We start from the raw sequence: 15,808 nt of genomic DNA, 5'->3' as shown, positions 1-15,808 counted from the left end.
ATGCATTAAATCCTGTAAATCTTTATTTTCCACACAGACCGGAATCAACATAATTTTCTGTTTAAAAGTCCAATAATATGCAAGGGGTAGGATTTTTAGCAGTAGAAGCCTCAATGCCCTTGGGTCCCTGAGAAATGGTTTCTGGATCTGCAACAGGATTTTTGAAAAGGAACTTGTGGGACTCAGGATCCCTGTAGTACCGGTCAGGTTTACTAGGAGCAGGAGGCAGGGAATCAGGGGCCAAACTGGATTCCGAGAACACATCATCAACAATGTATAGTACAGGAGGGTACAGCCAAAGGCCTATGCTGAGGTAGGAGGAGGCATCCCCCTAAGCCTCTTTTTAGAATCAGAAAATTCCTGGTTTTCCCAGTGGAAATGCTCCCTTAAAGTATGCAAAGTTTCCCCAAAAGAAAAACCCTCAGGAGGGGAAGGAGAGGGAATGGAATCCACTGCATCAGAATCCTCATAAGTAGGCATGGACAAATCCAGGTCATTAGAAGAGTCAGAAGAAACAGAATCCTGATCAGAAGATTCATAAGCAAGCTTAGCCCTAGGCCACTTGGGGGGGGGGTTTGACTACCCCTAATTAGATTATTAGATCTTCAGCCATTTTTATCATTTTTTTTTTTAGGGATAGGGGCCTGAGCATGTGGTCTGAGCTTCGTTTTTTGGACATGAACAGAGATTTAGGCCTTAGTAATGAAGGAAGTGTAGTTTCAATATGCAAATCTGTAGGCCTGAATACACCCTCAGAAGCCGGTGCCTGCACAGCGGCTCCGGACCCATCCAAGGTAGAGACATCAGTGGGTTCCATAGTTGAAGTATCTCGCGACATACCGGACTCCGAATGGGTCTCAGTAGAGGCATGCGAATCAGAAGTAGCGGATATCAGGGGCTGCGAAAGCGCCTCACTGAGTACTGGTGAACTGGTGACTGGCTTAGGAGAAGCGTCGTCGGCAGTTTTGGACCTCGATGGCCTGTCTCTGTCTTTATCTTTGCATTTTTTTCAGAATTCCGGTAGTCGGATGGCTAATCAACGACATTTCTTGATAATTAAACCAAGAACTGAAATAATGAGAGGCAAAAATATGACTGATAGAGCGCTGATTAAATGTAGCACAAAACCAACAGTAAGGTACTTCGTGGTCAGGTCCTAGGCAAGGAATACAGTACGAATGAAAATCTTTGAGGTATTTGCTTTCCACAAGTAATGCAATTATTAACTTTTACTAACATCGGGAAGGAGCAAGAAAAAGTTTCCCCAATGGGGTACTTAGCTTTAAGTTGAACACTTCGGAGCTGAAACGCGAAAATGACAATTTCAGCAGTCGACAGACAGGCACTTACAAATTGCTTCTGCTTTGGGCACCACACGGCAAGCTAGACTGATGTAATGGCATCATCTACATGTTTTATACTCCTGACAACCTGACGTCATGGAAGAAGGGAAAGCAACCAACACAGGACCCAAGACTTTGTTTAATCAGGCCAACTGAGGGCAACCTGCCAGCAGATTACCAAAATGTAATGACTGCAACAGTGAAACACAAAGAACATGCACTGCTGCCTGGGCCAAAAAGGAATCACCGCAATGATCATGGAGAACCAGCAGAAATGCTCTGGAGATCAGTGGAACATGTGGAAAAGCTTAAAAGGAACACTGCTGCCCGAAAAAAATTTAATCCATGTTCCAGGCCTTCCTGGATGGAGTCCTGGAACAGAATCATGCCAGCTTACTGTTCAAAGAGGAAGCTAATAGGTCTGCTTGAGGAAATCCCCACAGATGGGTCAAATCTTGAAAGACCCCCCCAATCTAGTTCCTATTCTTGAGGGTCTGCCTTTGTCCTGTTCAGCCTGATGCACAGTTTTACAATGCTACAATGCAGAATGCCTGCAGTGCGAGACTTGAGCTTGGGATATAGCTTCTCAGGAAACTTGGCTAGTCTACAAAAAGGTATGGCCTGGTTCCCCCTTGTTTGTTGATGTAGCACACGACTATGGCACTTTCTATTACAACTTGAATAGGTCCCAGGGACCAAAGATGATTCAGAGACAAGAATGCCTTGATCAGGGCAAGTATATATCTGTTATATTTATGTACTTGCATCCATCCTTGCTGTCCTACATACCTTAAACTTTTACCCCTCCTGAAAACTGCTCCCTAAGCAACGGAGGAGTTTGAGGCGAATGACTGTTTTGGACCAGTGAGGAAGAAGGAGAGACCTGGATTTAAAGACCTCTCATTTCCACAAAGTGATTTCTGTTCCGACAAACCCAAGCACTGGGATTTGAAGAGACAAAGAATGTTGGTGCTGGGACCAAAGGGACTTTCAGATACCATTCTATTACTCTCATGTGAAGTCTTGCCAGAGGTACTGAGAGAATCACAGGTGCCATGACTGTTTTATTCCCTCTCAGCGACTGAAGTCAAAACAGAAATCCTGAGGAATAAATCTAGATACAGATTTTTTTTTTCTTGTGGAAAAGGTTCTTTTAACTGAGGTGTCTAGCTGACACCCCAGGAACACAACCCTGTGTTAAGCAGACAAAACAAACTTTTGAAAATTCTCTTGGAATCACAGCTTGTGTAAGAGATCTTTCACTCAAGTGAGAGATTTTGGGCACTGAAAAGGACTCTACAAAGATAAGCAACTTGTCTAATCTGGGGCTAGTCACTTTGCGAACATTCACAGTGCGTTGGATAGTACAAAGGGTAAGGCAGAGAATTGATAAGGTTGTACTTGTCTGGTGCACTTCAAGAAACTCTTGAAATCTGGATGAATGGGTGTGATAAGCATCTTTTAAATCTTGTATTATTAGGGAACTTAAATGAGGAAGAAGAGGTAACAGGTTGTAAACAGGACATTTTGAACTTGGGCACCATCACAAACAGGTTTAAGAAAGAAAGATCCAGAATTGGTCTCAAAGAATCTTCTCTCTTTGGAACTAAAAATATCCTTGAATAAAAACTTCACCCAACCTGGGAAGGAGGAACTGATTCTATCACATCTTGGGACAGTATGGGATGAAGGACAGGAGAAAATAAAGCAGTCTAGTCCAGTATATGAGGAACTACCCCCTGGCAATAGAGGGGTTTCTCCCACTTATCAATAACCTTTATAGTCAGAACTCTGTTGTCTAAGATTATATGTTGCCAAAAAGTAAAGTGGAGATTCACACTTTCTGGAAGGGAAAAGGGACTGCCAGGGTGAGATAGGGTGACAGGTCCCTTAGTCAGTCTGAGTTGGATTGTCTTTGGGGAGTGTCCCAGACTCTTTTTGGACCCACACCTGCCATTTCTAACATCGGTTTACTAGCATTTTGTTAAGACTACTCTCTTTTTTGCCAAAACTGGATGAAAGGTTAGAGAATACCTTAGAAAATGGCTGAGAAATCTTACAGATTCCCAGTATCAACTTAGACCTTTCACCACACTTTTTGACAACCTCTGCAACACAGGAACCAAAAACTAAAATTTCTTTTGAAATGAGAATTTAAAACTTAATTTTCACATAAACCGGGAGGTTCTCAAAATGCAGACGACATCCACTAAACAGTACTAGTGGCCATAGCCCTGGAAGAAGCAGAGTCATACACACACTCTGCAGTCAGTTACAATTTGTACAATAGAAGAAACTAAATTTGGTGCAGAAGTTTTTCTCACAAGAAGAAACTGCAGACAAAACATAACTCATACTTTCACAATTAGAATAAACTAATGTAACATGGCTATTCAAAATTCTGAAAAAAATCAAACTTGCAAAAGTATATACTTTTTTCGCCTCATACTTAATCTTTCCATTCTTGTCAGAGAGAGCAGGACTGGGGTTAACTAAATGGCTCAGCAGCCATAGGGATTAATACCATAGCTGCTGGGTCAGGTTTGGGAAGACTGTATAAAATCATATAAAACTGAGGAACTTCAAATATTTGGCTCTGTTTTTTTGGTGGGCAGCAGGTTGGCTATCAGGAAAATTGCAGGCATGGCACACACATCTTCCAAAGCTAACAGAACTGGAGGAAGGAATGAAGGTTCCAGAAAATCCTTATATAACAGCTCATAGTATTTTCTGAGGGACTGAGAAACAGTGTTCTCACACTGAAAACACTGGCACGTTCAGTTTCAGAGAAAGAAGAGTATCAAAACTGAACTCTCCTCAGAGTTCTTAATCAGAAAACAGAGGAGAAAACCATATACCTGTACCTTTATCTTCCTGTCCAGATTCAGAATCTTGAATCTCTTCAGGAAAAGAGGTATCCTCTCTTTCTTTCATCAGAAGCCACCTTATAAGGAGGATTTATAACCTGAATTAACCCCCTAAACCAAACCTAGTAAACTATTCCTGCCTAAGGAAATGAGTGGAAAAGTAGATATAATGTTTAATCTTCTAGTTTCTTTTTGACAGGAAAAATTGGGCAACAGCTTCCATAGGGATGGGCACAACAATCTGACAAAACAAGGAAGTCATCCCTGTTCCCTCTCCCTGGGCTGACCAGAGTGGCTCACTCTTGCCCACTGAGAGAACCCCAACAGCTACAGATGACATGGCTAACCCCGACCCAGTCCACAGTGGCTGTAGGTGCTACACCAGAGGGATCTGGGGTAAATGACGAGTGGTCCAAGGAACAAGCTATGGCCGCAGCAGAGTCTACCCGTGGCGGAGGTAAACTGCTAGCCTGTGGTGGTGGCAAAGGCTGGTTGATTTACTTTTTTTTTTTCTTTTCGTGGCTGGAAGAAAGGGACTGTGGAATGGGAATTTGTTCCATCGTCAATCCAAAAATGGTGCTTCTTTCCCATGGAAAAAAAGCAGTAAGAGTTGGTAGAATTTTGAAGTCTGCAAAGTCACTATTTCACATAAATACACAGTAAAAACACCAACACTGTCAGCGTCAAAAGTTAAAATGAGCACAATTTCTCCACAGGAGAAAAATGCGTTTACTTTACAGAGCTTTTAAACTAACAGGAAAAAAAATACTCTCGCATTTTAAAAGTACAGTTAAGTCGTGTGACGGTCCATTAAAACACACACAAACTCCCAGTTTAAGAATAACTTCCCAAAACAGGAAAGTACAATTAAATTAAAAAATTTTTTTTTTTTTTAACATGAAAGTTTTTTTTACACAAAGAGAATTTACCTGCCCCAGCAGTGGAACAGCACATGTCGACAGTCCCTCCTTGAAAGCCCAGAGAGTAGTAGGCTCTTCAACAGCAGTAAAGCTCCTTGGCATCCAAACATGTTTTTTTACTCAGCTCAGCTTGAACTGACTGACTGTATGGGAGCATGGAAGGTGTCCTGAGGCTTTGGAAGTAGGGTTACCACATCTCCGTTTTTTTTTCCCAGACTATCTGGAAATCAAATTGATTTTCCAGTAGTCTGGAAAACACGGTACAAACTCCGGTATTCTGTTTCAAAAAGGAAACAGACACTCTGTAAATCGGCTGATTTACTATTTTTTTTTTTTTTTTTTTTTTTTTAACAGAAAAGCCTAGTAAATCAGCCAAAAGCAGGCAACAAGAATGGAAAAAGAGGGTGTTCCCTGCCATGTGATGTCATCATGACAAAAATGGGCAGAATGTGGGTGGGAGAAGGGTGGGCAGGGTTATTGGTGACATGAGGGGTGTGGCTTTACTTCGGATTTAGCCATGACAAAAGGTGGCAACCCTATTTGGAAGTTGGCAGGCTGTTATATCCTTGACAGAATACAACCCATATAGCTAAGGCTACTTGCAGTAGTCATCAATAAGAAAGACTGGGCCATTATAAACTAGATCATAACTTCTCCAAAGACGGTTGCAAGGACAGCAGTACTGCCTGAAAACGAACAACCAGGAGCGGCACTAGGTCAACTGGTGCCCTAGGCAAAAGGGCTCCACAGCACCCCCCACCACACTACCTGGTGCCCCCATCCTGGTCTACCTACACCAAATAAATACTGGAAAAGCGCCCCAGCTAGACCGGCGCAGTAGGCTGCTGCCTAGTTGGCCTAAGCCTAAGGCCAGCTATGCTAACAACTCAACTATTATAGGTTCATAGGTTCATAGGTTCATACTAGGCTATCTGCCCGAGGGCATTTACAAGCCTAGCCCATCGTTTTGTGGCTTAGGCCACCCCTTTAGTATGGGGAACTATACCCATTATTTTTCTGTGCCTCTGTCGAGCAGTGACACTGAGGTAATCCCTGGGGTATGTCTGCGATCTCCCATCCATTGGTCAAGATTTCTCTTGAACAAGGCCAGCGAGGTGCTCTGCCTCACATGTACCGGGATTTTGTTCCACAGCATAGGGAGTCTTTGGGTGATGAATCTATCCCTCCAGCACGTCCTATTAATAGCCGTGTCAAGGTTTAAGTCTCCCGCCCTTGTGGCTCTGATGGATCTAGATTTTTTGAGGTGAAGCATATTCATCAAATCTGGGTTTGACATGGCCTTGTATGTTAGGCAAAGGTCACCTCTGAGCAAGCGGTAAGCGACTGAATAGAGCTGGAGTTCTTTCAGTCGGGCAGCATAGGACAGATTTTTAACAGACTATTAAAGCTAAACATAAAACAAATTGGCAATATTATGTAAGGAATGGGTAAATGAGCTCAACTTGCTATGATAAGCTTCTGAACTGCACTGCCTGTTTATTCATAGTAGGGCTTAGAAGTAAAGTTCCACTGTGCATAAAGACACTACCTACTATAAAGCTGTGGCCCAGATAAAAAGGCTGAGTGCAGAGACTGCATGCTGGATGCAGAAAGCTAATTTGCTGTTCATTCTAGGCAAACTTGTACAACTGCCTTTAAGAAAACATGTTTTATTCATGTATAGGATGTGCACTCTCAACATATGTATGTGGCCCCCTTCGATCATCTTGTGTGCATACAGTACTGAGAACTGATCCTTCACTCTGTGTCAACACACAAGTGTAAACAAGTGTAAACAATTTTATAAGCCAATGTTTGTCAGCTTGATGGACAGTGGATGGCTACATTAAAATTAAGGACAAACCATGAATCTGGTAGCTATTTTTTTTTTATTTTTAGACTTTCAATACATTAACATTCATTTCTTCTGAGTTTCTTGATAGTTTAAAAAAGATGTTGGTCACTTTTTTTCTGCAGAAATCTAAGTTTTCCACTGAAATATGTTTAACATTTCAGTGAAAAGCATGCATAAAATAAACAAAAAAATCACTGTATCAGTCACTCAGTCAGCTTGAATTACTTTCAGAAAAATTTTCATAAGCTTTTCATAAAGCTTTGAACATCACTTGAATTTTATCACTTTACAAAATAAATTACGAACTTACCTCACATTCTGCAACATCTCTATATTTACCAAAGTGCAGAACCTATGACAAAGCATATGAATATTATGAACATAGTTCATTTCTCAGTACATTATGTAAAGTACAATGATTTTTCACAAAAAAAATGCTTTGCAGAACTCAGTGGGTGCAATGTGTGTATTCCTCTAATTATTTCTCAGGTTTCATTAGCAACAGATTTGCTAGATGAAGAAAAAAAAGTTATTTTACCTACCAGCTCAGCTGTTTTTGTCAGTAAAAGGGTGTTACAAGAATTGTCACAGTAGGCACTGCATGCTGATTAAACCCAAGGGAAAATTAGGGGTACAAGAGAAAAAAAATCCCACCTTCATCTACTGCATTCAATAAGCTTCCTCTCGCTTGAGAGAAGACCAATAAATGTAAAGAAAAAAACAAACAGTTTCAAAGCAAATTCAATGTCTGCAGCTTGAGATTAGGCAAGTCAGAAAATACATGTTCATATCCATGTACTAACCCAAGTGTGGAAATAAAAAGGATCCAGCACAGTTAAAAATTACCTCCATTTAATTTTGGCACACTACAGAAAGAATGCAAAAAATTTCACTACACCAGCTTTTTCAATACTACAATGAAATCAAGAGATGCACTTTGATGTCTATGAAAAAAAAAAATTCAAACTTGTTTCACAACATGTAAGCAGCAGGCATCTGTGCCATGTGATCACAAGGTATTTAATGCGACTTTTGGTGACTGATTTTATTATAGCACTAAACAGGTACATGTGGTGAAGCTGGTGTGTTTTTAGCTCACCATGAAAAAAAAAATAGATCAAGCAAAGGTGCTCATTCATAACTGCTCCATATTCATGTTTAAATGGTTTTACAATTAATCTTCCATCCTACAATTTGTGTAAACTGCATGCACTACTAGACATGACTTTATCCGAAGCAGCAGCAATAAAGAACAAATGTAGTTATATCCAGTTTTCAAATCTTTCACAGTTTTTACAAAAACCCCTTCCAGTTCTCAAAAATGTGTACAGTTCCACTTTTACACAACTCATTTATTTATATTCCTTCCTAAAATTACTTATGAAATCACTGTTGATCACTTGCTCTAGCAACAGCTATTTACTTCTAATCCTTCTTCCAACTCTTCCATTTTGTATTGAGAAATTACTTTTAATCGCTTTGATTAATCCACTTTCTTCCATTTAGGTTTAAGCATTTATGCTGTTAATATTTATGTTAAAGCTTGTGTTCACCTACATACGTTTAGCTCCAGATCTCAACTCTGAAATAACTTGTGCGATTCTTGTATCCTGAAACTAAAATTGCTGTCAACTCCAAAAATATATTTTCATATTCCTAATTCCCACTAGTTACATCCACAATTTTCATCCTTTGCCTAAAGCAGTGGTGCACAACCTTTCTGTGGGGAAGGCCAATACACAAATTCTTAATTCATCTATGGGCCACCTCAAAATATAGTAAGTCGGTACGAGTTAATAGGTACAGGTGACGTATTTTTACTTAAGACAAAAGTCATGAAATTGCCTGTTTTTTACATCAACTTTGCTTTTAACTTTACTCTGGCTTGCAGCCATGACTTACTACAAACTTGCAGAAAGTTACTACTGTTTATAGACTAGAAGTTATTAACAAAAAATAGTTACTTCCGCAGCTAAAATTAGAGGTGTGCGCAACTGCAGTCTATTAGGTAAGTAAGCACGTGCTGGAAAGCTTGTGTGACTGGAGTACGGCATTCCATTTATTCACTTTTTAAACAAATTTTTGTTACTCTTTGGGGCCGGATGGTGTTGCATCGAGGGCTGGATTTGGCCCTGGGGCCAGTCGTTGTGCACCACTGGCCTAAAGGAAAATAACTGTCCGTTAGGAATATTTCCACATTTAAAAAAAAACATGAATTTTCTAGAGCTTTCATTCATATTTTGGAGCCAATCTACAACCATTTTTCCTTTGCAAACCGTTTCGCTAATCTTTCATTCCAGCTCAGTCTTAACTTGGATATTTGTAAAGAGCAAGAGACATCAACTTGTATGTCCTAGATCATGTTTTTTGGATGCAATATGAACATTAGCTTCCATCAATGACCAGACCCATCTTAGCACCAACTGTCCTAGCACTGGTCTTTGCTTTTGTTTAAATTTTGTTATGACTATGTAAGCCAAATGCATTCTCTGGTGGTCTAAATTCTATATGGGAATCCAAGCAAAAACATAAAACCAGCCACAGCACAGCAAAATACAATACTGGAAGCACAAACTGCCAAAGCTTCCATGACATGATTTGATGAGGTACCTTTTTAAATGTTCATCTATTATTTGCTAGATCTCCTGAATCAGCCAATAGGAAGAGATTGTGAAAGCACTCATCTTTGTTTTTAATCCACTTTATGGCGAATTAAACTGGTTTTATACATATTTGGAAGCTTTTGTGTATGCAACAATATATTTTGCTGTGCTGTGGCTGGTTATTGGTTTCTACTTGAAACTGGATATTTTGTTTGATTATCTGGTGTCTCGGGTAAATTCTATACGGGGTTTACCTTCAAAGATAAGAGTCTTTTAGCAGCCATTTCCCCACTCAGTCCGGCTTGTTCCACAATCAATTTCCATTTGAGTATACAGACTTCACACTGAAGCAAATTAGCCAAATTTGTGTTATGTAATATATTTTCATATCTGACATACATAGCTCCACTTGTTTCATGAGCAATCTTAAACTTTCCCCACTGAACTCTGGCTTTCTGGTGGTTACAAAAGGTTCTTAGCATCACTTCTCCCATATTTTTCCTATGGTTTTTGCACATTATGACTGCCCTCTACATAGCACCATCTTTATGGCTTGTATTTTTCTTTCCTTATACATATTCTATGTCAGATTTTTTTTTTCATTTCCTCCTACATATATTTAGCTGGGCCATTGCTTTTCTTAGCCACATTCCTATTATATTTCATTTTCTCTTAACAAGAAGAAACGGTATGATTGCACTTGTATGTCATAAGTCAGGCTAGAATTCGAAATTGCCTTTTACTCTAATTTTGTACACTATTTTACTATACTGTCCTCAATACTGTAAATAGTTTGCATATCCTGCTCTGGATTTCTTATGTAAAGTATAGCATCTGTAAAGGATGCCAATTTATCCTGCTCACCATATCAGTATTTCTACTACAGATTCCCTTGTTTTAATTCTTAAAAGTTCTATAGTGAAAAAAGCAGCAGGTAGACTGGGCGTCCCTGGCTGGTCCCACTTACGTGAAACTTCCCTGAACGTCCATGCTACCTCTACATACACTTCTGTCTGTCCATATATTTTCATAATCAAGTCAACTCATTTGATTGGCAGGCCAAATCTTATTATGATTAAATTTACGAATCTCCAGCTGACTCCACTGAACACCTTTTGATCATTTAATCCTTTCATTAATAACCTGTTTCAATACTTGGGATCAACAGTTCAGAGTAATGGTGAGCGTGGAAGAGTACAGGCAGGATGGAGTAGGTGGAGAAGAGTATCAGGAGTGATTTATGACAGAAGAGTAACAGTAAGAGTGAAAGGGAAAGTATGCAAAAGGGTAGCGAGACCAACTAGGTTATATGGGTTAGAGACAGTGGCATTGACAAAATGCCAGGAGTCAGAGCTGGAAGTGGCAGAGTTAAAGATGTTAAGATTTGCACTGGGTGTGACAAGGGTGGACAGGATTAGGATTAAGTATATTAGAGGGTCAGCCCAGGTTGGAAGGTTTGGAGACAAAGCTAGAGAGAGGCAGGATTATGTTGGTTTGGACATGTGCTGAGGAAGGATGCAGAGTACATCGGGAAAAAGATGCCAAGGATGAAGTTGCCAGGTAACACGAAAAGAGGAATGCCTAAGATAAGGTTTATGGATGTGGTGAGAGGACATGCAGGTGGTTGGTGTGACAGAGCAAGATGTCGAGGACAGGAAGAAACAAACAGATAATCCGCTGTGGTGACCCCTAATGGAAGCAACTGAAAGAAGATTAATAACCTTGTTCACTCTGCTTGCTGTTCAAATATTAAAGCCTCATTACCAAAAGTTTGTCTTTATTCAATAAAACCACAATAACCCCTTTTTAATACAATCAGCCTTTTGTAGGAGGCTACTTTTTTAAGCGAATACTAAGGCTTAACAATTGTGAGTTAAAATGACATTGGCCTATACTGTGCCAAGATCAGATGCTTCTTTGTCTTCCTTTATAAATGACTACCATGACTGCCATTTACAGGTCTGTGGGATCCATCTTCCTCCTTCATAAGCTCATTTAATAAAACGTACCAAATGTTTATCATTTTACCTCCTATCTGCTACAATTACACCCATATTCAAATTGATAACTGAAGCTTTCCTGGTTGCCTGATGGTTTATGGCCATTTGAATTTCCTCTCTCATCTTTTTTCCCTGCCCTCTAATTCATTTATTTGCATTACATTAATTTCCATTAAAATGGTATTTTCCCCCATCCCAGTTCTCTTTCTATACCCTTGTACAACTATACAAAGTAGTTTTTGAACATCTCGAAAATCTTTGCTGGATCTATTTCCATCTCTCCTGCATATACATCTCAATTTAGTGAAAAGCTTCTAACTTTCTAGATCACTACAACTTTAATCTGGCACTTCTTGGGCTCACTCCAAAAGAAAATAAAAGTTGCTTCAGTCCTACTTCCCCACCATTAATTTAAAACGTCCAATGTTAGCATCTACTTAGTAATTTTCATTTGCTCGTTCCTGCTCTGATATCTGACGTAGCTTCCTCTTCAGCAAAAGACGGGTGAATGTGAACATTTCTAAAAATATTCAGCAATGGAGCAGTGTTTAACCTTACTAAAAGAAACTTTTCTCCTGAATGCTTGTCCTTACTCAACAAAGGCTTTAAATTTATTCCTGCTCAACGAACCCCACTTGCGGACGTACTTTTTGACTTGCGTTTATTGGTCAGGAAATTGAATTTAAAATGTTTTTTTTTTGCCAATGAGTCAAATAATTCAGATAGTAATTCTGAGAGTAGTTCCACTGCTGTTATGTTAAATTCTCATACTGATTTTGCAGTTGGACAACTGAAAAAGAAAAGCCTTTTTAATGCTGTACTAGATAACACTTTAGCAGGGTTTTTAAATGTCTGCAAAAAAGACATAAGTTTGTCTTCCACTGCTCCTAAACATAAATGGTTTAACCTTTCTAAAGATGAAATGGGAGCCCTGAATATTTTTAGAAATGATCCTTCACTACGTATCATGAAGGCTGACAAAGGGACAGGAAATGTGTTGATGGAAGAATCTGTTTATGTAGTTAAAGAAACAGAACTTGCTAACAGTGAATTTTACAAAAAAGTCACACTAGATTTTGTGCAACAAGAATTTGAAAAATACTCTTTGCTTAAGAAATTAGAAGACCACCAATACATTACATTAGAAGAGTTACAATTCTTGCAAGTTGTTAATTCTAGTTTAGGGAAGTGTTTCGGTACCCCAAAATTCACAAAAATGCTCAAAAAACACTTTTTAGGTTGATAATTTCTAATAAATGCACAAAAACAGAATGAATAGCAGAATACATTGATTATGTCATGAATCAAGTAGTGCGAGAAACACCTTTTTACATAAAGGATTCTTGGGGCATTTTAAATGAGTTGTTCAAAGCAAACCTAGATTTGGATAACTGCATATTTGTTACATCAGACAGTTTAGCTGCACACGAACATTCCACAGAGAGAAAGGATATGGTTAAAATGTATCCAAAAATATACTAGATTTAGACCTGCCACAATTATGACTTTGAATGCATTTATTGACAGTCCTGAACAATACTTTTTTTCCCATTTCAACTCTGTGTTCCAACAAATAAAAGTGGTAGCTATGGGCTCATAAAATGGCACAAGCTTATGCTAACCTGGTCTTGGCTACCTGGGAATTAGAAACTCTTGTGCATTTACCAGGTTTCATGTACACCAAGTTGTATTTTAATTATATTTATATGTTTTTTGCATGGACATGTACTGTATCTCAACATGATTTGTTTTAAGGATATTAATGAAAGCATTGCTTTTTTCAAATTTGTTAAATCATGACATGGTAAATCTGTATAATTTCAGGACACTTCTATTTCCATAAATGAACAACTTGGCTACTTGAAGTCGAACATATACAGAAGACACTTGTAGAATTACTTGGACTTTACCAGTAAGCACCCCTACTACATGAAACGTAATGCGTTAAGGGTATTAGACTGTCTAGATAGGAGAGTGATGATGGTACTTGCAAGAAAGAAGCTGAATTCCTAGGTGAACTTATTGCTAAAAAACACTACCCCCAAGACCTATTTACAGGACTGCAGCTGAAGTTTCTTGGGATAGATATATCACATTCCAGCCTATTCTAAAGTTTGGTTTTACCCCGAAAAATGTTAATGCTTCGTATTCAGACAGAAGGTTGAGCTTTCCGATCCCTATAAGCCGCGATATGCAAGCAATTAGGGATATTACTTCTTCACGCTGGAGTACTGTTACATGTTCTGACACTTCGCTAGGGGTCTTGGGGAATAAACCTTTACTTTTACATAAAAAGACAGACTTTTAAGATGTGTGTTTGAGAACAAATATTCGGCTTTTCTGCTTAAACTTTCAAATGACAATGACCCTCCTGGAATGTTTCCATGCAGCAACTGTGCTTGCTGCCAATATATTATGGTTGGTGATTCTTTTAATTTCAGGCACAATGGCGTTAAAGTTTCCTTCACTAAACATTTTGACCATAACAGGCCTAATGTGGTTTATGTTGCCTTGTGTCAATCTTGCATGAGTTTTCATCTGAGGAAAAAATGTGGACAGCTGTCCGATCGCATTAAGGAACATTATGGTGCGATCGGAGCTTCTAATGCTCATAATGCTTTGCTAGACATTCCACTATCTGTAATTCATTTACCAAGACAAATTTCTTTATTTTAGAAAAAGTGGATTTATTCTTTGGTGACTAAGTGGCAATTACGTTTAGGATCAGACGTTGCTCCGAGTTTCAGTGAAAGTATAAATGTTAAATGTGTTCTGCGATAGTAAGCTTAACTGTCAAAAGGTTGATTCCTTTGCATACTTTAAAATATTTAAAACATATTCTAAGGTGTTATGGGTTTCCCAATATGTTTAATAAGATCGTTTCTCTATTTTTTCCTGTTCTGCCCCACTCTACTGCAAGTAGGTTAATTCTATTGTTCTAAATGTGCTATAATAATGTGTTATTGGTCTACTGAGTTTAGCTCATCTTTAGGCATGAAGCAACTTCACAGCTAGTCTCACAATTGGAGCTCTTCTTTGCCTCACGAATGTGCATTACGCATCCATGTGAAACCTATAGGCTAATAACAGCATAAGCTTGTTTTACATTGGTGCACTGACACTGTTGAATATTCAAGAAGCAAAATTAACATTTATGCATTTCCCGATGATAGCAATGTTATGTTTCCATAGGTTTCGCCATTTCTATTACGGGATTATTAGTTTCTTTTATGTTTATTGGATAACTCTGTTTAAAGAAAGGATTGACTAGTTAATTAATATGTTTTATTGCCTTGTCCTTAAAATTGACTATACAAAGTTAATTCTTTCATGATGTAATTTTAATTCTGACGAAGTTGTAGATATTAAAGAATGAAAATGCTAAATTAAGTACATCAGTTCTTGTGTTTTTTTCTTTCCAAGAATGTTCAAGTTGATGCCTGTGTGTGTGTGTGTGTGTGTGTGTATGTGTACTGCAGCTGGCGCACCTGCACTTACTGCGATACCTCTACGCGTACCTGCATTACGTGCGTACAGCGTTACTGCGATAACTGCGGCGTACACACCTGCGATGTAGCCAGCGTACACACGATGCAACAGCGTACACACTGCGTGCAAGCGGCGTACACACCGTGCAAGCCATTTTTGCGATGCACACTGCGATGCACGTGCGCAGGTATGCACACCTGCGTGCACGCGTGTACATAAACACCACCTGCGTGCACCGCGTGTAACATAAACACCTGCCCAGCGATACATAAAGCCTGCGTGCACCGCGGCGTACATACACCTGCGTGCACCGCGGCGTACACACATACCTGCGTGCACCTGGCGCATTATATATACACACACCGCATTACGGCGTACATATATACACCGCATTTACGGCGTACATATACACGTACCGGCGTGCCTTATACACCTGCATACTGCGTGCATATACACACTGCGCGCCTGCAAGCGTACATATACACACACACACACGAGTACATATACACACACACACACACACGAGTACATATATACACACGTACATATATACACACGTACATATATACACACACACACACACGTGAACATATATACACACACACACACACACACGTGAACATATATACACACACATACACGTGTACATATACACACATACACGTGTACATATATACATACACGTCTACATATATACACACACATACACGTGTACATATATACATACCGTC

General features: G+C 39.3%; 1 protein-coding gene across 1 annotated transcript in view; it reads right to left on the bottom strand.

Moving 5' to 3' along the window:
- The window catches only part of LOC122788982 (minichromosome maintenance complex binding protein), a 1,363,580-nt gene that overhangs the window by 1,239,686 nt on the left and 108,086 nt on the right, over positions 1 to 15,808 (bottom strand). Inside the window, exon 5 of the mRNA XM_044056074.1 lies at positions 7,296 to 7,337. Within this exon, the coding sequence (XP_043912009.1) occupies positions 7,296 to 7,337 (42 nt within the window). The remainder of the gene's footprint in view (positions 1 to 7,295; positions 7,338 to 15,808) is intronic.

This window comes from Protopterus annectens, chromosome 14.part0 (assembly GCF_019279795.1).
Source record: "Protopterus annectens isolate FY-2018-M chromosome 14.part0, PAN1.0, whole genome shotgun sequence".
NCBI lineage: Eukaryota > Metazoa > Chordata > Ceratodontiformes > Protopteridae > Protopterus > Protopterus annectens.
The sequence above is the reverse complement of the archived record's forward strand: the minus strand, read 5'-3'. Positions and strand labels throughout refer to the sequence as shown.